The sequence below is a fragment of the Lynx rufus genome, unplaced genomic scaffold, assembly GCF_022079265.1.
Source record: "Lynx rufus isolate CCGP_SWC_20201006 ecotype Redwood Valley unplaced genomic scaffold, mLynRuf1.p SCAF_1, whole genome shotgun sequence".
In the NCBI taxonomy this organism is placed as follows: domain Eukaryota; kingdom Metazoa; phylum Chordata; class Mammalia; order Carnivora; family Felidae; genus Lynx; species Lynx rufus.
The window spans coordinates 177,983,879-178,010,446 of NW_025814823.1; the positions used below are offsets into that span (position 1 = coordinate 177,983,879).

The window sequence follows — 26,568 nt, forward strand, 5'->3', positions numbered from 1 at the left end:
GGAGGCCAGGCAGTTCTGGGACAGGACAGCGAGGGTGAGCCTCACCGACATCTGGTCCCAACTCCCCCCCCCTAATGTTTGTAACAGACCCACTACCTAATTGCATAGTTGGGGAGCAGCCGTCACATCTTTCACACCTAATTCACTATTGTTTCTTTGGAAGCCCCAATCCTGTGCCTGGGGAGGGAGGGTTCTGCCCAAGTTTATGAGGCTTTCAAGCCCCGGGCATCCCAGCCCGGTCTGATTAGGCTCCAGCTGTGCAGGCAGCCAGGAGGGCATCTCCACCCCAACTTCCTGCACTCAGCCTGGGGCTTCACAGCCTCCCCCTGCCCAGGCTCACCTGGTTTGGCAGGAACACCCCCAGATACAGCCTCTCCTGGTTGTCATGCCCTCCCCACCCACACAGGAAGGACACTTTATTTCCCTTGCTCCGAGTTTTGGGGCTTTTTTGCCCTCTCCACCCCCAACGAAGGGACGAAGGCAAAGTGGAAAGTGGGAACAGGGAAACCTGGGTTCAAATCTCACCTCTGTCACTTTTTACCCAGGGACCTGGGGCCAATCACATTCTTTTATAGGCCTCAGTTTCCCCATCTACGAAATAGGCCTCCTGACACTTATCTTGCCAAGTTCTTGTACCAGTCAAATGAAGTCACAGTAATAGCTGGGGTACCAAGAGCTCACTGTGCACCGGGAACCATCCCGAACAGGGTGGGTGCAGAGTGCTAGGATCATGAGTCCATCTAGATCAGATGCCCAATAAACATCACTTTCCTCTCCTAGGCCAGTGGTCGGGGGATGGGTGGCCATAGAGGGAGAAGACTGAATGCAAACAATGGCCAAAGGTGGGGCAGGTAGAGAGAGCACTCTCATTCTCAAACCCACTTCTCTCCCTTTTGGGAGCCAGTCCCACTTTGCTTACACGCTGACCCCGTGAAGTGCTAGGGCAAAGCTCCATCTTTCCTCACTTCTGGCACTTGGGTCACATGGTACCCCGATGGGGTGAAGAACAGAGGGGTGAGGTCTGGGACCAAGAAACCTCAGCCCTCCCCTCCCTGCCCTCTGCTTCCTTGGGTCAGAGAAGCAGATTTGGGAAGGATGCTAAGAGGGACCAGACTGGCCGCTGAACTGGCCCTCGACCTCCCTAGAAGAGCCCCCACTCATCTCCCTTTGCCATACCCCCATCGTATTTATTAATCACTACCATCACTATCCATTAGTCATCTAATGGGCTCTGTCCTGAGCTCGCTGGGTGTGCTGGAGCAAGTCGATCTCCCTGTGTCCTGATTGCTTCCTCTCTAAAGCAACGGGGTTGAAGGGAAATGGAGAGAGAAGGCTGCGGGTGAAACACCTGCATGGGTGCCTCCCGGCTCTTACTAGGCAGGAATAATCCACAACTCTTTGCTCTGCTGTCTCTTTTGAACAGTACATTGGCCCTGCAAGGTGAAAACAATTGGATTGATGAGGGATACTACTCAAGGTCACATAGCTGGCAAAGGGCCAAGCTGAAAATAAACTCAGGGGCCATAGGTCCCAGATCCCTGTACCCTCTGTGACACTGACATCCTGGAAAGGATCCAGGGGAGTAGGAGAGGAGCTGTCATCAGGGGCCTGGGAATGTGGTGTATATCTGTCCCCTCCCTCTGGTGGTTTGGGAGATGATGGACACCGAGACAGGAGTGGGGAGGCGGGAGGCGGGCAAAGACGGAAACCCTGGACAGGTGCCAGGAGCTCCAAGTTCTAGGAACCAGACAGACCTGGGCTCACATCCCAGCTCCATCATGAACTATCTGTGTGACTTCAGGCAAGTGACTCCACTTCTCTGACCCTGCTCTATAAAATAAGGCTAAAAATGCCCACCTCAAAGACTGTTGGGTAGATGCAGTAAGATTGTGCTTGGTACATAATAGGTGCTCTGAAAAGGCTCCCTACTCAGCGGGACCGTGGAAACACTCACTTGGCTCCTCCATCAAGTGAACATCCTCCGACCTCATCCGTGTTGGGAAATCTTCCCACCAGTCCACTGTGCCTGTCGTTAACCTATGTCGCGTTTGCTCCAGATATATCCAGAAAGCTCCGTCTAGAGGAAAGGGAGGCTGGGCCCACACCTTCCCCGCTGGAGGGGCAGGAAAAGAAAAGAACCACTGGCCCCATTGTTCCGGGAGGTGGAGCAAAGGCAGGGTGTTGGGTGGGGGAGACGCCTGCGGCCTGTAAGGGGGTGGGCAGAACCAGCAGCAGAAGGTGACCCAGGGTAGCGGTGAGAGCCCAGGTTAGGGCATCAGGCAAGCCCAGCCTGGGAACTGCCACCCTCCTTCACAGAGTAGCCGGAGCAGTCCCTTCACAGTGTAAGGTATGCCACATGTGGTCCCCCATCTCACTCTGGATAAAAGCCTGTGTCAGGGAGCTCCCGAGTGCTCAGTGCCTGAGCAATGCGAAATATGTTAACGACAGGCACAGTCTTGATTTGGGCTCAGGTCACAATCTCACGGTTTGTGGGTTCAAGGCCTGCCTCGGGCTCTGCGTTGACCACTCAGAGCCTGCTTGGAATCCTCTCTCTCCTCTCTCTCTCTGCCCGCCTCCGCTCATGCTCTCTAACACTCTCTCTCTCTCTCTCTCTCTCTCAAATAAACTTAAAAAAAAAAAAGAAGCCAAGTCGTGGTCTGGCCCTCTCCAATACGCTGTCTTCTCCCCCATTCACTATGCCCTACCCCCCTGGCCCCTCCTTATTTCATGACAGGCCTCCAGGCCTTAGCACTCTCTTTCCTCTGCCCAGAATGCTCTTCCCTTCAGTGTCTGCCTGTACCCCCCACTCCAGAGGCCTTCCCTGAGCACTCTATCTAAAATAGCATCCCCATCCCCCTCTATCCCCTCACCCCATTTTATTGTTCCCTATTTTATGATTTACCTCTATCTGACATATTTGTATCTATTTGGTTTATTGTCGATTTTCCCCAATGGAATGTAAGCTCCATGAGGGCAGGGGCTCTATCTCTAGCCCTTGGAACAGCATCTGGCACAGAGTAAACTAAACACATTTCTTGGATGAATAAATAAATGATTGATTGAATGCTGACTCCACGATTTTCTACCTTGAATCGCTTTGGGCAGGTCATTTCACTTATCTGGAACTTCCGGTGCAAAAGATAGTGCACACCCATCTCATAGGGTTATTGTTTAAACTAAATAACAGTGTGAAAGGAACCGACACATAGTAGGTGCTCAATAAATGACAACAACCATCACGGTTATTATCACCAGGTGTCTCAGGCTCAGTCACCCACTCACTGAGTCCTTGGACACATTGATGGTCTCTCTGGACCTCAGTCAAGAGTACCCATGTCCCACACCGGGATGTATGGTGGATGCCCAGGCAGGGTATGTAAAATACCCAGCAGGGCATCTGAAACACAGTAGGCATTCACCAGGTGGCAGCTACTGCAATTCTGGAGAGTGTAGGATTTGGACACCAGCCCCAGCACTTTCTTATTCTGTGACCTTGGGGAAGCTGCTAAATGTTTCTGAAAAATGGGTATAATGATAGTATCTTCCTCGCAGGTTGTCCTGGGGTTACAATGAGATGGTGCACCTGAAAGGGCTTCACAAAATCCTAAGGAAATGTGCTGTGACACGCGGGACAGGGCCCAGGTATGGGAAGGGACCCTGATAATGCAGGGAGGAAGGACAGAACCGGGAGATGTGCTTGACCCGAGCTCTGAGGTGTGTTGCCGAGGGAGCACACAGTTCAGAAGCCAAGCCCCGATCCAGCCAGGAGTCCTTTACCAAGATGCTCCCACCCCCGCTTTCCTTCCTCTCTGTAGGGCCTCACTGGGGACTTCTGGACAGTTTTGGCAGGAGGAGGTTTCAAGGGAGGCAGGTGACAGCAGCAGGACCCCACAGAAGGCATCTTCCTCTTCAGTCAACCTCCTGCCCAATCTGCTTCCTACCCCAAGACCAACCCGGCCTCTTGCCTACCTCCTGGCCAGGCCCTGGGGAAGAAGACCTAGAAGAAAGTTTTAGAGGCAGACAGACTCCTTACATTCCAGCACATGAGAATCTAAGGTCTTCAGAGTGGACCTGGGCCCTCTGACCCCACTGCCACCAGATGCAGAACAGGGCCCTGCTCCCTCCTCAGCCTGTTTCTGGCAGAATCCAGATACGGGCTGCACAAATGACTCAAGCAATAACCCCCAGACTGCAAGCTCCATGATTTTTTGTCTGTTTCAGTCTTTGGTGAGTCCCCAGTACCTAAAACAGTCCCTGGCACTTGGTAAGGCCTTAATAAATATAGGTTGAATAAGTGGTTCCATCAATAAATGAATGAATGAAGCAATGAATCGGTGAATACGTGACGTTCCCTGCAGGCTGGAATTTTTCTGGTATGTTCTTTGATACATGCCCAGTACACAGAATAACACAGGAGGTGCCGAGCAAATGTATGTGACCCTATGACTGGTGACTCCTTGGAATGTAATCTCTCTGAAGGCAAGGATTTCCAGAAGTAAAGATCTCTTTGTCTAAGGCTGCATTCCCAGGGCCTAGAACAGTGCATGGGAGCACGGTGGGGTGGAAGCAGAGGGGAGTTGGTGGGGTGGGGGTGGGGGGGGCGGGGAGTGAATCAGTGAATGAATGAATGAGGCCCCAGCTGTCAGCGCAAAGACCAAGAAGAATGAAACACAAACAGGCCACCCTGCCTTAGCTCTGCATGCCTCCCCTCGCCCCGCCTGCCACCACTCACCTCATGGTTTTTTAAATAATTTGTCGATTGTTTTTAATTGTTGAGGCAGTAATACTTGGTTCATGAAACTGCAATATACAGAGAGGTGAAATAAATAGCTTATATATATATAATATATATAATATAGCTGGTTTTAAAATATTCCCTTATCATTGGTGTACTAGGTCACGTGAGTCACGGAAGGTCGATAGCAGCATCCTCCAGAACTGCGAGCAATGCAGGGTCACTTGATTGGACGAGGCCGTCTGTCGTCGGAGGTCGGAGGTCGAGGCGCCGAGAATTCCCGAGGGGCACGCCTTCCCTGCGCGGTGTCTCGGGACAGCTTGCAGCGGACAATAAATAAATGACTGCAAACCAGAGAGCGATTTTTGTTGGAGATTGGGACAGGGACGGGGGATGGGAGAAGAAGGGGAGTTTGGGGGTGGGTACTACTTTCTCTTTGTTTTTCTCTTTTTTTTTTTTTCTTTTTTTTTTGTTTTGTTTTGTTTTTGTTTTTGTTTTTGTTTTTGTTTTGTTCTTTGCTTTCAGAACCTTTGGGAAAAAGGACTTTGGTTTCTCAGAGTGTCGTTTTCCTCATTCAAATCCTCCTCTGGGGACAAGTTTAGAGTTGTCGGTTCCTAGAGAGAGACAAGCACCTGTGCGTTGACAACAGTCCCTTCTCGTGAGTCTTTTGTCATAGACAGGGGGTTTCAAGTCAACAATAAAATCCTTATCGCTCCCCCTCCCCCCAAGAGTTTTGGTTCAGTTTTTGTCTTCTTTTAAACACAATGTACAAAAATAGAGCTTCTTCCTAATTTTTCATGTAAAAATATTCCTCTGATGCAGTTCTCTGTGAGTGTGAGTGTGGGCCTGGGGGCAGCCTGGGGGGCTGCGGTGGGGCCAGCCTAGCCTGGGTGCGTGGGGCGGATCCGCCGGGACCTCTTGGTCACCGTGGTGTACTTGAAGGGCTTCTGCAGCTCTGCCTGTCCCTTGGGGTAGCGCTTCATGAAGTGCACGTCCTGCTGGTTCTCCCGGGTCTTGGGACCCTTCCGTGGCCGCCCCTTCTTGGTGAAGCCCACGTACCAGCCAGAGTATTTGGCGGACATCAGGGCTGTGTAGTTGTTCTCCAGGACCTTCTCAATGAACACACACTCCTTGCTGGTGCCATCGGGCTGGAGGAGGCAAGAGAAGAAGGAGGTGAGACAGGGAGGGTGGGTGTGAGGGGCAGGCTGTGTGGCCCGGGTACAGACAGGTGACTGAGGGTTGGTGCAATAGCGTAGAGAGGGCCTGACCTGAGCAACTTCACTTCCTTGGTCTGTGGAGTGGACTTGTCATGTTGGCCCCTGCCTTCTTCCCTGCCAGCCAATTAGGTAATAGATTCCCTCGTCATTCAGGAATCCAGCCCTTCCCCACTCTCTACCCTACAGCCAAGGGCTCCCTGCTAGTACATGAGACCCAGACCTGGCCAATAAAACATTCCTGTGACTGGGGCAGAGGTGGGCATGTGGTATGAGCCATCCAATCAGAATGTTCCTAAAGACCCCTGTATAAGCAATCCCCAAACACATAGGCTGATTTAAACACGAGGAAAATGTGAGGCTGAAGCAAAGGCAGCCATTTTACCACCATGAGGAGAAACGCCATGTGACAACAAAGCCAACAAAGAGAAAGTGAAGCCAAGACGAAGAGAATGAGAGAAATCAAGTTCTGGTCACATCCTTTGGGCTCTGGACCAAGCAGCAGCTGCAGCTCATTACCTCACTGTGATGTGGGCCAATAATGTCTCATTTCCTTTAAAGTAGTTGAGATTATGTTCTGTCACTTGCAACAGAAAGAGTCCCCGCAGATGTGCACAAAACCCGATATAAAGTCAGCTACTGCACTGCCACTCAACCCCACTGCCATATAGTTAATTTCAATTCCATTTAATATGGGATATGGTGCATTTTAAGTGTTTGGTGTGAAGAGGGGTGGGGACCTCCAAAAATACGAGTTTTTACATGGCCAAACGCCGAAGCCTATGCCCTTGGTTCTGAGACTGCAGGCTCCCGAGCAGATGTGTGAACTGCCCAGGAGGCAAGGGATGCCAGGCAAGGAGTCAGAAGTTGAATCGACTCGAACACTTCCTCACGTGACCTCAGGCTAGTTAATTCCACTCTCTAGACCTCGGATTCTTCATCTTACCAAACTGGGACGGCGACCCCTGCGTCACAGAAATGTGAGGAATGACGCTTATAAATGAGCCTCATACACAGCAGGAACTTGCTAAACTATTTCTGAAAAGCAGGTGGTTCAGATGGTTCTGGCCTCCCTCCCTGGATCGGCTCTGGACAAAGGATGGTGGGAGGCAGGGCTCTGAACCTCCTCCCCGAGACGGCCGGACTGGGCCATGTAGAGGAGTGGGAAGTGCACAGAGTTGGAAGGCCTGAATTAGCAGCACTTGAGTTTCCAACTAACATCTCCAAATTTAGGCCGGGCCCACTCCTCGTTATGGACGGATGCCCCGCCAAGTTGGAAGCCCAGCGGTCTGGCCGTGCGTGGAGACTGAGGTGCGAGTTCCAGCCTTTTGTTTGAAGTGGAAAACAGGCTGGAGCTTCCAGGAACGTTCACCTTTGAGTGGAGGGCAGGCTCGGGCCCTGCAGACAAAGTGCTGAACTTTGCAGAAAGGGACAGGCAGGGTAAGAAAACATTGTCTGGAGGATGAGATCCTTCGAGGAGGCTGCAGAACAGGCAGGGGGTGGGGCCGGAAGTCATGTAGGACCCAGAAGACAGTGCGTGTCGGGCAGCACGGGGTGGGGCTGGGCAGTGAGGAACTCTTGTGAGGGAAGTGGGGCTTATGTGCAAGGTAGACGGGAGTGGTCTCTGGGCCCCCCATGGATAATTCTGGAGGCTGCCTATCCAACCTGGGCCCAGGTCCTTTGGCCAGTCTCCATGGAACAGTGACAGCAAACTGAGCAAAGCCTCTACCGTGCTGTTTCCCCATCACAGAATGCCTGTCACTGCCTGGAAGACTGCTTTCGTCCTCCAAGGTTCCGCTCAGTAACCACTTCCTCCAGGAAGCTTTCCTTCACTGCCTTCTATCTCCCTGGGCATTTCCTCTTCTTCCTTTAAGACTCCATTCAAGCATCCAGTTTGAGTGGATTCACGTACTCCATCTTCTTCCCTTGGCACCCATTCCTCCTCCCGCGCCCCAACAGAGCAATTCCATATCTGCCTGCCTCCTCACTAGCCCAAGAGCTTGAGCAGGTCAGGACCACTTGTCAGCTGCCCACAGGGCTCAGCACAGGTCCGGGCACCCAGAGCATTTGTGGTCGAACGAATGAAGGGTTTTGGGATAGACTCACCAAAGGGCTTTCCTCTAAAAGAAAGTAGCCTTTGCGTCCCAGACCCCTCACTAATGTTCCAGAGACAGTCAGTCATGAGCCGTGAGAGGCCCTCCTGGGGGATGTGCTGAGAAGGGGACACAGCGAGCAGAGGGCCAGGCCCACTTGGTCTCCCTCCTCATTCATTCACTCATTCCTTCAGCATTTATCGATTGTCAATTATAGGCCAGACATTTCCACATGCATTATTTCATTTAATCCTCTCGACTTGCTGAGGTAGACTCTCTCTCCGCGAGAAGAAAAGGGTAAAATGGCTTGCCCAAGGTCATGGGGCTTGTAAGAGGCAGAGCCGGCTTTTAACCTGCATTTGCCACTGCAGCTCATTTCTCCTCTGTCCAGTTCCGGAGAGGTCCGTGAGGAGAAAGGGTATGGAAGAGCGGGCACCAACTATCAAGGCACCTCACCTCCCCAGGGCCCACACGGCCACCATCAGCATGAAGCAAGGTCTCGGATGTGCAAGGAGCTAGCACATGTGCTTGTACAGGTTTGGGGTTACTTATGAGAGCCCAAATTCCCAGCACCCGAGACCTCAGGAGCTCCTTGGGAGGAACCATGGTGCCAGTGACGGTCATAAGTTCCCCCCATGAACTCAGACATAGCAGATATGAAGTTAAATGGCAGGCTGCACCTGGGCTTGACCCTCACCTCTGCTCCCGACTACCTCCAAGGTCCTGCTTATTGCCTGCAAAGGTTTTTTAAAAACAAACACAAAAACAAAAACCCGTGCTTGGGCTTCACCCCCCAAAATGCTGACTCAATTGGTTCGGGCAAGGTAGATCATCAGTATTTATGGAGTGAGTGAATATCCCATCCCAGGACCTGGGTGATTAAGTAGAATTTGAGCGTCTCTCCCTGCCCACTATCTCCAACCTCCTCCTTTCCAAACCGGAGTCCCATTCCTTCTATTTGATCTGAAGACCGAATCCTGATGACATCATTTGGCCCCTAGATCCAGTCTAACTTGAAGCTACAACTACCCCCTGGACATTTTAAGTTTTGTCAGCCAAAAGAATTCCTTTTTCGCTTAAGGCCTTTTGAGTTGGGTTTCAGTCATCTACAAATGAAACAGTCCTCACAAAGATGGGGTGGTGGGCAGGGTACCCCTCTGCCCTGAAAGGTCTGGGGCCGTATGTTGCCTCAGCCCAAAGAGGGTTCACCAGGGATCGCACAGGGGATTGGGTTGAATAGTCAGAGACGGGGAGGTGGGGGGAATGCCTGGCACACAGTGCTTCATACTTAGCAACTGTTTATGGAATGAAAGGGTGTACTCCTTCCCAGGAGTGGGATGGTTGTGGGGTCCAGAAAGGTGACAAGAAGAAAAGGGGCTGCCTGAGCACGCAGGGGCTCAGCGCAGAGCCTTGGTGTGTGATTGTTACAACAGAGAAGCTACAGCCGGGGTCCAGAACATCTGAATGGTCTCTGTTGGGGGCTCAACGCACGTGCCCTACCAGGGCCAAAGACGTGCAAGGTTGGCACCCACGGCCAAGACCACCCAAGAAAGCTATCCTGTTAGGCCACTCCAAAGGAGCCAGAGCCTAAGCTGAGGCCACAAAGGTCCTCCTTCCCACAGGCGAGGGAGTAACGTCATGGCCTGGCTTCAAAGGGAAAGGGAAGGAATATTTAACAAGTGCCAGTAAATGCCAGCATGATCACTGCCATTTTACAGAGGAGAACACTGAGGCTCAGCAGTTAGGGCACTTGACTCCCCGGCCTGACGTGAATAATTCTGGCGGTAGGTTAAGACCAACCTCGGAAAGCATGAACTATTTTTCTACTTCTTTGGTGGGTGCTTCTGAGAGGCCAGGTACACAGAGCATGGATGGCTGGACCCAGAATCAGCCATCGGTGAGCTCTCAATCTAACTGGGAGGCATAGGCACACAGACAAACGTGACAACTCAGGTTAGCAATAGGTGACAGAGGACTGTGTGAGGGACTGTGGGCTCCAGGGTGGGTGTGCTGTACAAGGGGCCAGGGAAGCAAGAAGCTGTTGAAGGCTGAGCAGGACTCGGGGCAGATAGAGGGAAGGGCAACCTGGGCAGAGGGAACGGCTTGTACACAGCCGGAAGGTCCCGTCCACTGGGGTGGCAGTTCGCAGTGTTGTGTGTCTATGGCTTAAGAATGTGAGGATGGGTGGCAGGGCTGTGAGGCCAGGGAGACCCCCCCCTCCCAGGGCCTTGTGTGTCTGTGTGTCTCCCCAGAGAGTGTGGCCTTTCTCTGGTAGATGGTAGATGGTGCGGACCCAGGGATGGGTTTTGACAGGAGTTGGGGTGGAGGACAGGGGTTGCGCTTTAGAAAGCTGACGGTGGTTAGTGAGCAAAGGCAAAAGCCTGAGGCTAGCAGCCCTAGGACAGCTGGGGCAAAGTATGAGGTCAGAACAGAGGCAGTGGCAGCAGTGAAGGACGGAGGGGTAACCCCAGGACCTTGGCCCCTGACTGCCTAGGAGGCTGTGATGGAACAGCACCCCAAGAGCCTGTGGCTTTTTGCCCCGGGGGGCGAGAGGCAGTAAGGGGAACTGAGCTAGGCAGAGGCCAACAGGGGGCCTGCCCAGGGCCATCCTGGGGCAGGTGGATTTGGGGGGCATCCTCGGGGCCAGCCCAGAAGACGGACGCCTGTACGGGGATGGGGGAGCTGCCGCGAGGCGGGGGGCGGGAAGGAGGGGGCCCTCCCTGGGCTGCGCGGAGCCGGCAGAGCCAGCGCCAGCTGAACCGTCCCCAATATTAATGACGGGAGAGAGGGCGAGGGGGCAGGAAATCGGAGCCGGCTCCTGTGGAAGCGGTGACTCAGCGGCCAGCCGGCGGGCGGGCAGGCGGGCGGTGGGCGGCGGGCGGCGGGGAGCGGGGCTGCTCTTTTGACCCCAGCACGGCCCTCCTGGGGTCAAGCTGCCGGGAAGCGCGCAGACGGGATGGGGGGGGGCGGGGGCGCGGGCACCGGGCACGGCGGGCTGCCGCGCGCCCCTCCTGGAAGCCGCGAGCAAAGGAAGCCGAGCGTCCAGCCGCGGGCAGGTTGGGCCTGGGAGGCGGCCCGGGCGGGCAGGAGAACAAAGCGCCTGACGCGGGGCCGGGCAGCGCCGCCACAGGAAACGCACGGCCAGGCCAGGGGACCCGGCGCCCGGCCCGCCCCTGCCCCGATCCCCTCGCCGGCCGGTCGGCCGGCCGCCCCGGGACGCGGAAAGTGAATCACTAATTAAAACCACTCCCGGGCGTCCCGGGCCGCGCTCGGCCGATTACTATTATTGTGCTCGGTGAGCGAGCGGCTTCAGTCGGTGTGGGCAGTGCGGCTGGAACCTCTGCCTTCCAAGCTGGGCTTTGAATCCCCGCCCAGCTGTAGTGTGGGACCCGGGACAAGTGCCTGGGCGGGGGCCAAGCCTCGGCTTTCTCATCTGCGAAGTGAGGATGGTAGTGGTACGGCCCTCGTGGGATTATTTGGGAGTATTTTTTGCACAGTGCCTGGCAGAAAGTAGGTGCTCAATTAACAGAAGCTTTTGGTCCTGTTATTATTAACAAATAATAAGCAACAATACTCTGGCCTGTGACACTCTCCCCAGCCACTAGGGTGTGGAGGAGGGGAAGAAGGGGAAGAGGGGAAGAGTTGGAGGTCTCAGGGAAACGAAACTATGTGTTATTACAGGAATTGGGGAAAGAGGAAAGAAAACAGAAAAGGAATAGGAAGGGGAGGGGAGGGGAGGGAAGGGAAGGGAAGGGAAGGGAAGGGAAGGGAAGGGAAGGGAAGGCCGGCCGCATCCCTGTTCCTAGACAGCAGGTGCATGTAGGCAGGGAGCCCCCAAAACCCCTCAAAGTCTACACCCAGCAGGAGGGATCAGGACCCTACGTGCTCCCCAAAGTCATAGCCGTGGGTACCTTTGCCTGGTAGGCTATGATACGGTGGCAGAGAAGGGGCTAAAGGAAGAGGGTACAGCTGGAATCTCATACACACACATATTCCCCCCCACCCCCCGCCGTTTTCCCTTTGGGGCTGACAGGGCCCCCAGCACCCCATGCCAGCTACCCAGGGATGCCAGGGAGATAACACCCAGGGAATCCCAGACCATCACTCACCTTCCCCACGAGCTTGCCTTTCCGGTTCATACACAGGTAGAATTCCGTCTCCTTGCCCTTGATCCGGACTTGACTACCGAAGGTGTCTGTCTCCACTAGGAGCTGGGCTTCGAAAGGCAGAAGGAGAACAAGACACATTTTTTTTACCAGGGGCAAAGATCCCTGACCCTGTCCCTGGACCCTCACTGCTCCAACATCAGGCATGAGGGAGGCATCTAACAGGTCTCATTGGAGCACCCTGCCCCTTGGACACATGAGACTGTCCATCATTTGTTCTCTACCCCCAGCCTCTGTCGACGCCACTCGGCACCTAGATGGCTCCAGCTGGAGGGTTGTTCTGCCCCTTGCGGCTAAACACCAGTGTGCCCTTCTCCCCTCATCACCCACCCTCACCAGCCCCTCACCTCTGTTCCCCAAAACAGGACAGACAGCCACATGAATAACCTCAGAGAAGTAGCAGTCTCTGGAACGAGGGGACAGACAAACGCACGCGAGTTTGCACGGGTACTCACGCACACTGCCTTGGGGGACATCAAGCTACCTCCCCCAAAATTTAGGTCAAAGGCCCCTTCCCCCAGGGCAAACATCTAGAACCCCTGCTAGTGTCCCCTCCCCACTCCACACTTTTGCCACTTGAAGTGGGGAAGGTCCAGGGAGGGGAGGTTCAAGTCCCCTGGGAAATGAAGGCTCTCTTCAGGATATTCTACTTTCTTTAGTCAAGGCCACCAAGGCTGAAAGGTGGCTAACTTCCAGGAGCCCAGAAGTCCCAATCAGGACCCAGTATCTATTCCCTGATCTGGAGTAGGAGACCCCACACTAAACCATCCATTCTCCACAGAGCCTCCCTCAGGAGAGGGGTGTCCAGAGCTAATGCCCCAAGCCCTGACTGAGAACATCAAATGATCAAAGGGTGACTGTCCCTTGAATAGGCAAGCTGTGTCCAGACCCCTCTCTGTCCCTCTGTCAATTCATATTCTCTCACCAGTAAGGTGCTGTGTGACTTTGGTAGGCCATGTACCCTCTCTGAGCTCTCTCTCCTCTCTGGACTCGAATTCCTGTGCCTGATTCCCTCCCCAGCATCTCCTCCCACTGCTGCCTTCTTTGCCTATGACCCCTCCCCTCAATTCTCACCCTCCCATCTCTGAGCCTTTGCTTCCCAGCACCTGCCCCTCCCTCACCCGCAAACTTTTAATTTCAGTGACAAGGGACTTACTTCTCCATAACAAAAATCATAGCCCTAAATACGGCATCTTTGGAGCCACAAAGAGTGTACCTCAGTGCCCCTAAAATACACTAGGTATGATTTTAATAAAAAAATTTAAAAATATATACCCTGGTGCCCTGCTGTGAAAATTAAAACCATCTGGAACTCAGGATTTCCAATAATTAATCTAGCCCTCCTTTGACACCACTACTAATTAAAATATGATACCCCACCTTTCCAAGCAAAATAAGAAGAATTTACATAAAATTTAAAGATCTAACAAGAATTCAGTAATTCTAGAAACAGGGAGGGAGCGGGAGGTACATTCTTCTCTCCACCTTCCCCCATCCCTAGTAAACACTGAATGGAGAACATTAAGCAACAGTGAGATAGGGGGTTATGAGCCCTGCATCCTCCCTGCTCCCCTTTAATTCAAACTCCCTATAACTCTCCCTGGGAACCCAGGGTCAAACATCAGAGCAGCCCGGGGCCTGCTTTCTGCATCTGCCCCACACAGGATGGAGGTTGTGGGGGTTCAAGAGGGTCTCCAATCCCAGCAGCTTCTAAAGAAGCCAGCACATGTTAAGGGAAAGGCAAGAGCTTTGGAATGGACAGAGCTGGGTATAAATCCCTGGCCCCACTTGCCAACTGTATGACCCTGGGCCTCAGTTTCCTCATCTGTAAAATGGGTATAAACAACCCTAATCTTCAAAAGTTATTGTGAGGATTCCACAACATGAAGGCAGAAAGGGCTTAGTCCCTTGTACTCAGAAGCCAGGTAAGGCAAGTAACTATTGTTTACATTTCTTAATAACTGCAAAACAAAACTGTTTCCCCCCCACACACACACACACACACAAACGCATGCGCGTGCACCATAGTGGGAAAAAATCAGATGTGTGTAAAAGGGCAGAATAGAGCCAGACTTGCCTCCCCAGGCATGCCCTCTGACCTGAACTTCTTCAGCATCCTCCAGGGTAGCAGGCATCTCACACTGAGAAGTGAGTGCATCAGGAAATGCCTTGGGCTGGGACTTATGGGGTCTGATCATTGCCATGCTGGGCTGTGTGACCCTGAGTAAGTCACAGCCCCCTCTGAGTCTCAGTCTCCTTACCTGTGCAAGGTGGGGGGTGGGGGGGTGTGGGGTCAAGCCTATTCCGATTCTCTCCCGGATTGGGGCAGAGCCTTGAAGAGGGGTAGAAATGGGAGGCAGCATGTAGGAAGGGGATTAGGCCCCAGGACCGCAGCCCAGGCAACCCCAAGGCAACCCCAGACCTCTCTGTCTGCCCCTCTCCCCGCATGTGCCTAGACCTCCGTCCTCAGAACATTTCCTACCGTTCTTGTTCCCACGTGAGCCCACTGAAGTCACACATCACCACGAGCTGGGGTGTCTCTGTCCCCATTTTACAGTTTAGGAAACTGAGGTTCAAAGGAGCAACTCAGCAGGTCTACCTGACTTTCTAATGGGGCCTGGGCTCCAGGGCAGGGCCCCTAACTCTGGGGAGATGTAGTTCCCTGCCCCCCAACCCCCAGTGCTCGTAAGCCACAGCCCAGCACAGGAAGCCCCGGCCTTTGCCTGAGCTGTCCCAAAGGCCTAGGGCTGGAGCTGGGCTGCACCTCCACCCCCACAAACCTCGCTACCCCCACCCCAGCCTGGGGAAGGTCTGCTCCAGATGCCATGCCAGGGAGCCAGCAGTCTGTTCTCCCCGACCACAGCAAGCCTTGCAGTGACCTAGACTCCACTCAGCGCATGACATAATGAGGAGGGAGCTGGGCCAGAATTATGTAAAGTCTGTGGGGAGTAATAGCGGCAGCAATTCTCAGAAAGAGAGAGAGAAAGAGAGACAGATGGAGAGAGAGACCCCACCCACCCAGGCCAGGTTTGCTCTAGAGCCTACCTCATCCTCAGCATCACGCTCCCCCTTCTCATGACCCAAGCCCCCAACATGCAGCTCTCAGGAGCTAAAGACTTCTTCTGGGCTCAGTTCCATTCTTGAGGCCTGTACCAGGCCAGGCAGGAGGAGTCTGGAACTTTATCTGGCTCCACTCATCAGACCTCCTCTCCAGGCATCCCCTCCAGACTGCACAACTCAAGAGCCTCCTCCCTCTGCCAGAGAGATCCTTTAAAAATATAAAATTAATTCTCTCTCGTCCCTGCTAGAGGCCTCCTAAGTGATCTCCAACTTGCTGAAAATCCAGCCTCTTCATGGGGACCCATATGGGACACATGCTCTGGCCCCTGCTGACCATTCCTAGATCCCAACCTCACTCACAGCCCTCCAGTCAGCAAGCCTCCTTGCTATTCCTCTCTGACATACCAAGCACACTTCCACCTCAGGGCCTTTGCACTTGCTGTTCCCTCTACCTGGATCTTCCCACAGCAGCTTCTCTTCTCTTAGGTTGCCACTCAAATGTCACCCCCTGAGAGAGGCCTTTCCTGGCCACACGGTCCAATGTCATACCACCCTCCCCAGTCCAGCTCTACCCACCCCCTGCTCCATTTTCCTTAGAGCTCTTCTCCAAGTTGTCTTAGTTGCTACCTTTTTAGATTGTCTGTCTCTATTTACCGGAAGGTAAGCTCCACCAGAGCAAGGGCTTATCTGTCTTATTCACCACTGTGATTTCTAGCCCCTAGCCCAAACTTGGCCTGTAGTAAATGACCAATGAGTAAATTTTAGTAAATGCATAAATGGCTTTGTGAAGTAGATATGAGTAGTACTATTTAAGGGTTAAAGAAAGCAAGGTGAAGGGAGGTGAAGGGACTTGCCCAAAGGCACACAGCTGGTCAAAGCGGGGCAGATGCTGGGAGCCAGTGTGACGCCACAGTCAACACCCTTGGCCACGCTGCTCCCCACTGGTGTCCTCCAGTGCTACTCCTGCTCTCGCTAGAACCCGGAGCTCCCACCCACCCGTCCCCAGGCTCAGGAGACTCGCTGTGTGACAAAGGGAAAAACCCTCTTCCTCTCTGGGCCAGGCCTAGTGACCTCCGAGTCACTGGCTTTCAGTTCCGCCCTTCTAGAAAGTATCAGTAACTAACATTTATTTGGAGCTTATAATGTCGTGGCCACTGTTCTAACTCCCCTCTATGCATCCTGTCACTTACAACATCCTTACAATAATCTCCCGAGGTTAGAACTGTTATCCTCATCCCCATATTACAGGTGAGAAAACTGAGTGCCAAGGTGACACAGCGACGGAGGTACAACCCAGGCAGGCTAACTCACAAGACTTGGTCTCGCCCTGTCCACCCCTCGCTTTACCCTTCCTCTGCAGCCGTTCCTTTCCTGGGGCAGTGGGTGAGTAAACCAAGCCAGGGAAGCTCTTTGCTTTGACCTCACTTTCTTGAGGCAGAAGGCTATAGGTAGAGATGCCCACAGAGCCCTTTCTATAAAAAAACACCCATGACACTGGCAGAGTCACTCCAGAGGTAGTCTGAGGCAGACGAGAGATTCAGAGGTAGGCAGAATGCGACAGACATCACGCAGACCAGCCATGGTGGAGAAAAGGGAAGTGACGCTGACTGACTGATTGATTGATTCCAGTGTGATTCCCTAGTGGGGCCTCCCAACATGTGATCCAGGGCCTCACTTGGAAGACTTTTGGCTTGAAGGGTAGGAAACAGCAGGGAAAGACACAGAGAGGCAGCCAGAAACCAGAGAGAAACACAGTACAAAGAGAGACACAGGAGACAGGAACCAAAGAGAGGAAACCCGAGAGAACAAAGCTGGAGAATGGGGATTTCTTTTTCCCCAGCCTCAGGCTAAAACCCCCCAAGACCTGCAAGAGCAGTACGGGAGCCAGGAGCCACCTGGACCTTGCATGAGGTGACCAGCAGCTGGCTCACCGCTACGGTTCCAGTGCTGACTGCATGCTGGCCACTGTCCAGGTGTCCTCTAGAGAGGAAATGTCCTTGCCACAAAAGGCACTGGGAGGTCATAGCAAATCAGTCTTCCCTTCCTCCCTTCTGAAGGTGGACCAGGTCGACAGGAAGGGGTGGGGAAAAAGATGCTTTCTGGAGATGTCTCCACATCACTGTCTACACACACACACACACACACACACACACACAGAGCCTTTCTCCCAAAGTCCCCTTCTCCTAAAGTCCCCCAAGGAGGTTTGCAGGCCACGTGGGCTTGCTGGAAAGGAACAGGGAAAAAAAAATCAATAGGATTGATCAGGAGCTATATTTAATCCCAGCCATAGCTCTAGTATGGTCATTTCAGCTGCAGAGTCAGCGAGGTGTGGGGGATCACTCCTCACTGGGGACAGAAGTTATGGGACATGAGCTCAAAGGGCAGGGGTTTTAATGCCCCTTCCCAGCTGCAAAAGCCCTAGGGGAAGCCAGGTCTGTGGCTCGCTGTATCCCCACCGCACGACACAGAGCTGGCAGGCTAGAAGGATGGGAGGGAGGACGAGAGGACAGCAGAGGAGAGGCAAGGAGCACTAATTTGCCAAGTATCTTCTGAGTGCCTGAGCTCTGTGTCAGGCACCTGCCCCAGGGGGAGCACTCCCAGATGCACACATGGCTCGTCCATGCATTCACTGGGCTCAAGTGTCTACTGAGCACCTGCTTGTGGTTGGCTCTGTGCATGGTGATACAGCAGCAGACAAAATAGACAAAAGCCTCCTACCTCAAGGAGCTTGCATTGTAACAGGAAAGACAGAGAGCAAATAGCCAAATACACAATAGAATATCTAGTAGCAATAAGTGCTAGGAACAAAAATATGCCCAGGAGGAGACAGAGACGGGAAGTCTCTGATAAGAAGAAAATTGAACAGAAGCCTGAGTGAAGTCAGGGAGCAAGCCATGAGGGTGTCTGGGAGAAGAGCCTCATCAGGTCAAGAGAACAGCAAATGCAAAGGGCCTTAGCCGGGGACATGTTTGGCATGGTCCGGGGATGGCAGGGAGGGGCTGGGGCCGGAGCTGTGTGGGCAAGGAAGGGGCAGTGCAGCCAAGGCTTGAGTGGTAGCCAGGAGCCAGGCCATTCCGCGCTTTCCTGCTGACCCAAGAACTGGGATTTTAATCTCAGTAAGACAAGCGCCTTTGACAATGCTGTGACACAGTCTCACATCTCAGACTGCTATGTGGAGAAGGGGCTATGGGCGTCAGACTCAGAGAGTAGGGGGTCCCTGCTGCTCGTTTCTCCACCACAGCCCTCCAGCAGATGCCAGAGCGAAGGAAATGCAGACCAGAGGACCCCACCTCACCCCGACTCTTGTCATCTGCTCAGCAAAAGCCCTGGAACACCCCACATGTCTTTCGATGTGAGCCACACAAGTCAGTCCCCGATTATGCTTTGAGTCGCCCCACAATTACTTTATACGTTCATCCAGCAACCTTTAAGTGGGGACCTGCTTTCTGCCAAGCCTTGTACTGGACATGGGGACATGCAGAAGGGTCACTATTTCCAAGGGGCTCACGTTCTCAGAGGGGCAAGGCTGAGCAAGGGACGCAGGAAGCTGGCCCAGCTCAGCAGGCCTATGCCGGGACAGGCTGAGTCCTCATGATCCCGCACAGCAATACCACAGCTGGAGTCACAGACTCATCCATGCCTGAGCTCTCGAGGAAGCCATCGGACTGCTAACTCCACCCCCTGCACCCAGCCTCCATTCATGGTGAAGAAGCCCAGGCTCACGGAGGGAATGAGGAGGACCCAAGGTCACACTTGGAGGTTAGAGAACTAGACTCTTCCTACTCAGAGTCAACCCCTGAGAGGGAGCACGGTCTCTGGCCTGGGAGCAGCTTGAAGGCTGGGACCAGGTGTGTCTTACCACCGGGTCCCCAGGGCTCAGTAATTCTGTGCCGAGTGAGTGAGGGACCCCAGTTCAAACTAAGAAAAGAGCAGACCACACCCAACAAGAAGGTCCAAAGACCCTTCTTCCTCTGGCTGTCTGGCCAGTCCCGCTGCCTGGAATCGTGCTGAAGAAGCCTCTTAAGCCTGCAGCTGACCTGCCAGGGCCCCACTGATGAGTGAGAGAGACAAGGTTCTTTCTGGAAGCCCCAGGAATCAGTTCCTGAGAGGGGAACCTCCACCAGAGCCCAGGATGGCACCCCCACCTCCATACAACAGCACCGAGTTCAAGCAGTTATTACTTATATTTTTGCTTTAATAATCATACAATCTTTGAGCATTAGATATGCTCTCTTTCCCATCACCCCATTTCACAGAAGAGCAAACAGGACCAGAAAGGCTAACTCAGATCCTAGGTTTCAAGCTCGCAAGTGGGGGAGCTAGACTCAAATCTTGTCCAACTCCAGAGTCTACCTGCTCGACTCCTCCAAAGATCACCTTCCTGGCTAACACAGTCCCTCCAGTGGCCTTCCAGGGGCTGTTCCGAGCACAGTCAGTCCTGGGAGACTGGCCTTCTGCAACATGTTGGGTTTGTGCTTACCATTTTTTTTTTCCCCAAGTAGAAAAACCGTTTTTTCAAATGAAAACCGGCAGGAATATCCAATCATAGGGTGCATATCAAAGCAGAGTCACCTCCACGCCACCACCCCCGGTGACAGGGTCCCTCTCTGCTCCCTGAGCACAGACTCAGTTGGTCCCAGCCCTCCCCTTCTAAAATGCCAGTTCTGTCACTGTCAGCCCTGCTTCCCACGGCCAAGAGGATCTAATGCCTCCACACCCGGGGCTTAAGTGCATCCATCCCAGAGGCAGGTGGAGTGTGGCTTTCTCACCCTCACTCGGCACAGGAAGAAGTGGAGCCCGGAGCCAGACAAGCTTGCCCCAAGCTCCGCGGGCTGCTCGGTGGCACGGCTGCAACAAAACCCAGGTGTCCTGCATGGTCTGGTGCTGTTTCTTCAACATGGTTACTGCCTACAAGGCCAGGACCAAGAGCCGGAAGGGGAGAGGCTGCTGTAAGAACCCCAGGTGGGCAGGGTGACCAGGTCCTGAGCCACCGGCCTGCCAGGTGTCCCACGACTTAAACCTCCAACTTCCTGGCTCCCATTCTTGGCCAGAGCCTGGCCCACCCGCAGGGCCCTCAGATGCTCTGGGAAAGTTTTAGGAAGTCATGGGGAGACCCTCTTGCAGAGCAGCATGGTGTGGGGGTGTGCTCCCCTCCATGCAGATTTCACCAAAGACTCCTCATGGGGACGGCAGGCCAAGAGCTCCTGGGCAGGGCACCCAGACTAAGGTGGGCCTGTGCCCTGGGCCCGCCCAGAGTCTACCACCTCTGGACGCCATTGAATCTGAGGCCATGAGTGTCTGTCGGGGTTCCAGACTCCATGTGTTCATGGGGATTCTGTTTATACTTGGTGTTTGCCGCAAGTCCCCGACTGCATTATAATTGCACGTAGATGTAAACCGTGGGCTGCATCATTCTTTCAGCTGCACAGAGTCCCGAGAAGGAGGGAGCAGGCTCTCGGACTGTCCGGGGAGGCCCCCCCCCCCCCGCCACCGGCCTGGCTGGGGGCTACTGGCTGCCCATCCCCCCACAGGCAGGGCAGGCCCCTAACACAGCCCCATCCTCCAGGCTGGCTTGGCCACATAAATCACCCTCCCAATAATATTTGTATTGATTATCTAGATTGGAAGCCTCAATTGGCTCCATTGTCTCACTTCCTCTCCCAGGGCTCACAGATGGGGTCCCTTCGCCTCATCTGCGTTTCTAATGCGACACTTAAATGAAGCAGCCTCCGCAGTCAGCAGAGCCCCACGCTGCCCTAGGTGTCAGGGGGGTGGAGGAGTGATAAACATATTCCTTGAGAGAGAGTGATTAAATCTGGGGTTTGTGGAGCTGGAGAAGCCAAAACGGGCTAGTTCCTGGATACTCAAAGTGCGGTCCCTGCACACCACCTGGGCGCAGGTTAGAAATGCAGCGCTCAGGCCCCACTCCGGACCCACCAAATCAGTATCAGCATTTAAAAAGGTCCCTGAGTGATTCACAGGCATGTTCATGTTTAAGAAGCACTGCTCTGGTCCAACCCTTGTATTGTACAAGGGAAACTGAGGCCCAGAGGAGGCGAAGGGCTTGCCTGACGTCACGCAGCAGGTGAGATCCCCTAAGTCTCTGGCTGAGGCAGAGGAAGCAAGAGGCAAGTAACTTCTGGAGTGAGGGGGTGGCCATTTCTGGGCTCCTCTCCCTCCCGAGCTCCTACCTCCTGTCTCAGGGCGTGGACAGATGGCTCAGACCAGAGTCTGACCCCCCTCTACTCTTCCCAGCCTGGAGGGGCCAGTGAGAGCTCCGGGGACTCCCCAGGAGGGCACCCTCCTCCCGCCCGGCCGGCCAGCTGCCCCTTCCCTGGCAGCAAGAGGACAGCAGATCCCAGGGAAAAGCACCACCTGGGTCTGCCCAGCACAGCGGGGGGCACAGAGAGACAGAGGCCCCTGAGAGGCAGCCAGCAGAGGACCTGAGAGAGGTGGGGCGGAGGGACTGGAGAGCTGTGGTCTGAGGGAGGGAGGCAGGGAGGGCAGAGATGGTGGGGAGGTGGGGGGAAGAGGTGGACAGAAACAAAGAGGGGAAGGGATGAGTACCCAGAAGGATAGGAGAAGGACTCAGAGAAAGGGGCCGGTTGAAAGCAGCAGCAGCACCAGCAGCAAGACTGAGAAAGGAAGAAGGGGAAAGAGGGAGGGAGGGAGGGAGGGGAACGGAGGCAGTAAAGAGTGATGGCACAGGGAGAAGGGAGGCAGCTGGCCTGGAGACGGGGAGCCCAGCCCGGCCCAGCCCTGCCCGGCCTGGCCGGCCCCAGCCCCCAGTGACGGTGCAGCTGCCGCACTTGGGCCCTACCATGAGGTCAGTCCTGCCCTGGGGCGGAGGGAAAATAAATGGTGTCCAAGATAAAAGGTCCAAGAAATTATTTGTCTTGTTGTCACGTCTTGACTGCAATGGGCAGGGGCCGGCGGGCAGGCGGGGCATCATCCCAGAAAAGCCTAGGCTGGCAGTCCCACAGTGCATACACAGGACCCCGGTCCCAGCCCCATGCCTTGGCCACCCACAGCCCCGGCTCCCCTGCCCAAGGCCGGGGCCCGGGACACCTCCCACCCAAATCCTGGCCTAAGAAGGCAAGAACCCATGGGGCAAGGTCAGTATTTGCTCAGTGCCTCTCCCAAGATCCACTCCAAGCTCTAGGAAATTGGAGTCCTGTTTCTCTTACTGCTGAGGGTCTTTGTGGGCAGGGGGCCTGGGGAGGGAAGGGGGTCATGGTGTCTCATTCCTCCCAGCCCCCTTGCAGAGGCAGCATGAGGCGAGTGATGGTTCCCAAACATCTCAGAGGAGGGCTGGACAGTTCCGGGGTCAAGGGCAGGTCAAAGGGACCATAGCCCAAGGTGCTAAGAGCGAGCGCTCCCATTCCTCACAGGTGTTCAAGCTCAAGCTCGCAGAACACACACCCATTTGCACACAGGAGCACCCACCCTCACCCCAGGCCGATTTCCAGCACCACCGGCAGCACCCAAATAACATTCCCTAGAGACTCCCCGCTCTCCAAGCACCTGAACCTGGGGCTGGTGAAGCAAGGCCATGGGGAGCAGCTACCCACGACCACTGGCATTTGCCGGCAAAAGCACTTTTGATTCACAGCTTCAGTTAGTGCCCCACAAAGGCTCTCAGGGGATACACTACTTACTGCAGCTCCATTTTACAGATGAGGAACCTGAAGGCCAGAAAGGCTCGGTGCCAGGTGCAAGATACACAGCCGGGACGCGGCAGAGCTGGGATCTGAACCTGAGGTCTCAGAGGGGCCCAGTTAGGGGGGCGGGGCCGGCACCTACCATACTTGTCCCCGTCCTCGCCGCGGGCACTGATCCTGCGGCCCAGGACCTGGATGTGCTTCCCGCTGGTCCGGCTGTAGAGCTGGTACAGCCGCAGCTGCTTACGGCTCACATCGTCCCGAGCCCGCGTCTGGTTCTCCACGTGGATGCGGAAGTCCACGTTCTCCTCGGCCACCAGCACCTGGGCAGGGAAAGGGGCATCAGTGATCTACCTGGGAGGTCCTAGGTCCCCTGCAGATAGGAGCTGCGTTCACAGCAAAGAGCCAGAGCCCCCGTGTGCCGGCTCTGTATGAGGCCTTGGCCCAGACTCATACCTGCCCTGTTACCACCCCTGTTTCTTTTTTTTTTTTTTTTTAACGTTTATTTATTTTTGAGACGCAGAGAGACAGAGCATGAACGGGGGAGGGGCAGAGAGAGAGGGAGACACAGAATCGGAAGCAGGCTCCAGGCTCTGAGCCGTCAGCCCAGAGCCTGACGCGGGGCTCGAACTCACGGGCTGTGAGATCGTGACCTGAGCCGAAGTCGGACGCTTAGCCAACTGAGCCACCCAGGCGCCCCACCACCCCTGTTTCACAGATGAGGCAACCAAGACTCGGAGAGGTGAGGCAAGTTGACCAAGGGGGCCCAGCCAGGAAGTGGCAAAGCTAAGAATCAGGCCTAGGTCTACGGGACAACAACACTTGCCATCTTTCCACCACAGCACCAAGTTAAAGGAAGCAGCATAGAGCATTTGACCTTGGCCACACCGACTCCTTCCCAGTAAAACAGCAGAGCGGAGCCCCGACCCCGACCACATTCCAGGGTGGCCATGAGGATAAAGCGAGCAAGTGGGGAGTAAAGTACCAACATGGACACGGAGATGGGAGAAGCGTGGGGGGCATATCACTGTCGTTTGGGTGCACGGCAGGGAAGGACAGAGGCTGCCAAATCACCCTGGGAAGGAATGGGCCAAAATCCACTGTCACTCATCCCCAGGAGCCGGGGACTCTCCTCTCCATGTCCAGAGAGTCCTCATGCTCACCCACACTCACCCAGCATCTGCCCACACCGCTGGCCGCTCTTGGAGAAGACTTCATTTTGCACCTCCCACCAAAAGTCCCCGTATCCCCAGAGGTTTAGTTCATGTCTGACCACATCCTCCAGGAAGCGGCCTCTGGCTATGCTGACATATAACTCTCCAGTCTCACTTCCTGAACATGGCCTCTCACCTGGACAACTTGCAGCCACCTCCTCGCCACCTCCTGTTCCCATTCTTGCCCCCTGGTAGTCTGTCTTCCACCAAACCCAGTCACTTAGTATAATCCTCCCCCTTCACACGCTCCAGAACTTCCATCACATCTCGACAAAGGTCCCCACCACAGCCTCAAGGTCCTTCATGATGAGCAACCCCCCCCCGCCCCGCCGCCTTCATCTTTTTTTTTTTTTAATTTTTTTTTTCAACGTTTATTTATTTTTGGGACAGAGAGAGACAGAGCATGAACGGGGGAGGGGCATAGAGAGAGGGAGACACAGAATCAGAAACAGGCTCCAGGCTCTGAGCCATCAGCCCAGAGCCTGACGCGGGGCTCGAACTCCCGGACCGCAAGATCGTGACCTGGCTGAAGTCGGATGCTTAACCGACTGCGCCACCCAGGCGCCCCGCCGCCTTCATCTTTTACCACTCCCTCACCACCAGTTACACTGGCTGCCTTATTACGTTGCTGAGGATTCCAAACACAAAACATACCTGCCTCGGGGCCTTTGCACGTGCTTTTTCCTTGGTTTCAATATTCTTTCCCAGATTTATACATTCTGGCCCCTTTACTTCATTAGGGTCTCTGCTCAGTGTCACATCCTGAGACAGGCCTTCTTTGACTGTTTCTCTGAAGCAGCCCCCACTCCTCTGTCACTCTCCATCTCTCTATCATGCTTTGTTTTTTCTTTCTAACACTGACCAACCTGACATGACTTCTATTTATCTGGTTTTTGTCTGGCTCCCCCTGACTAGGCTGACAGCACCATGAAAGCTGGGGCTGTCTCTTTCTTGCTTGTTGCTATATCCCCAGCACGTAGCACGGTAGAAACTCAAATATTTATTGAATGCATGGATGAATAAACAAATGAACATTGAAAAGATGTGGAGTTCTGGCATTCCATTTAGTATTAAATTAGGTTTTCCTATGCTTTCCTTTCCTAAATGTACATCTGCCCCATTCCATCTGAACTGAATTATTCTTGAAGCCCGGACAGCGTTCTCAGTTTGTTCTGTGTGCCCATGAGGTCTGACACGATGTTAGGCATGCAGGACCCCATTCCCATGACAGTATGGCCCCACTCAGTCCAGGGCAGGGCTCCAGGGACCAGGGCTGCCCAAGCAACTGTCTCACCTCTCAACTGTGAGCTCCCAAGGGCAGGAACTGTGTTTTCCTCATCGCACACCCCGTGCCCGGCCCAGGGTCTCTGTCCCCAAGCTGACTTACATATGTCCTCTGACGCTGGCCTGGGCCCCACAAGCAATTCAGCAGGACCACAGTATTTAACCTTCACTATCATCCTCGGGGTGGAAGTATCATCCCACATTATAGGTGAGGAAACTGAGGCCCCAAAGCTAAACTGACAAGGTCACAGTACAGGCAACGGCAGAGTAAGCCCCAGTTATGGCCCCAAAGCCCTTCGTTCAGCCCCACTTGGCTGGGCCCCACTTGCGCCTCCGGCACGATCAGGAGGAGGTCCCAGATTCGAAACCCAGGGGTGCGCCACTCACTAGCTAAGAGACCCCAGGCAAGTCACTAACCCCTCTGTACTTCAGTTTCCTCACGTAGAAAACAAGAGGGATGACAGTGGCACCCACGTCACAGGCTGCCCTGCAGATGAAACACGGAAGTCTTAGAACAGGGCCCGGCACAGAGTACGCTCTCAGTAGGTGTAAGTGAGGGAACCCAAGGGGCATTAAGAGGCTCACCGTGAAGCCTCTCCGGAAACACCCTCAGATCACACTCCTTGTCCCTACACACAGGGCACTTCTCCTCGCAAATCACACTTTGGGAAGATGCTATTGTTTCCGGTCCTTCCAGACACCCCTGCAGCATGGGGATGCTTACCACCTCCATTTAACAGATCTAGAAACTGAGGCTTCGAGCCACATGGCCAGTGATGCAAGGCCCACCAAGGGTGCACGCCCTTTACTTCCTCTATTCTCCGTGGCCAGCCCCTGTCACCATTCACAGCCAGGCTCTGACGCCTGGGACCCACCCCCTTCCATATCCTGATGCTCAGGGAGGGAAGAGCTCCATCGGCCCCTGAGGTTCACACCTGGTGGGCGCATGTCCTGAAGACCCCCCCCACCCACGGCCCTCGACCTTCCTGGTATGACTTCCTGAGGTAGCCCGGCCCTGTCCCCTCCCCCAAGGGCAGGCCTCCAGCCTCCTTCCCTGTCCTCCAACTCTCCTCCTGCTCACAGGAGACCTTATCGACCAGAGGTCAAACCAATCTCCTTACCCTGGGTCCCCAAGGGGAGC

General features: G+C 54.4%; 1 protein-coding gene across 1 annotated transcript in view; it reads right to left on the reverse strand.

The window, feature by feature from the left end:
* Positions 1 to 5,570: 5,570 nt before the first annotated feature.
* The window catches only part of FGF18 (fibroblast growth factor 18), a 31,863-nt gene continuing 10,865 nt past the window's right edge, over positions 5,571 to 26,568 (reverse strand). Inside the window, exons 3-5 of the mRNA XM_047076724.1 lie at positions 23,072 to 23,252; positions 12,152 to 12,258; positions 5,571 to 5,883 (exon numbers count right to left, since the gene is read on the reverse strand). Of these exons, the coding sequence (XP_046932680.1) occupies positions 5,617 to 5,883; positions 12,152 to 12,258; positions 23,072 to 23,252 (555 nt within the window). The 3' untranslated portion in view covers positions 5,571 to 5,616. The remainder of the gene's footprint in view (positions 5,884 to 12,151; positions 12,259 to 23,071; positions 23,253 to 26,568) is intronic.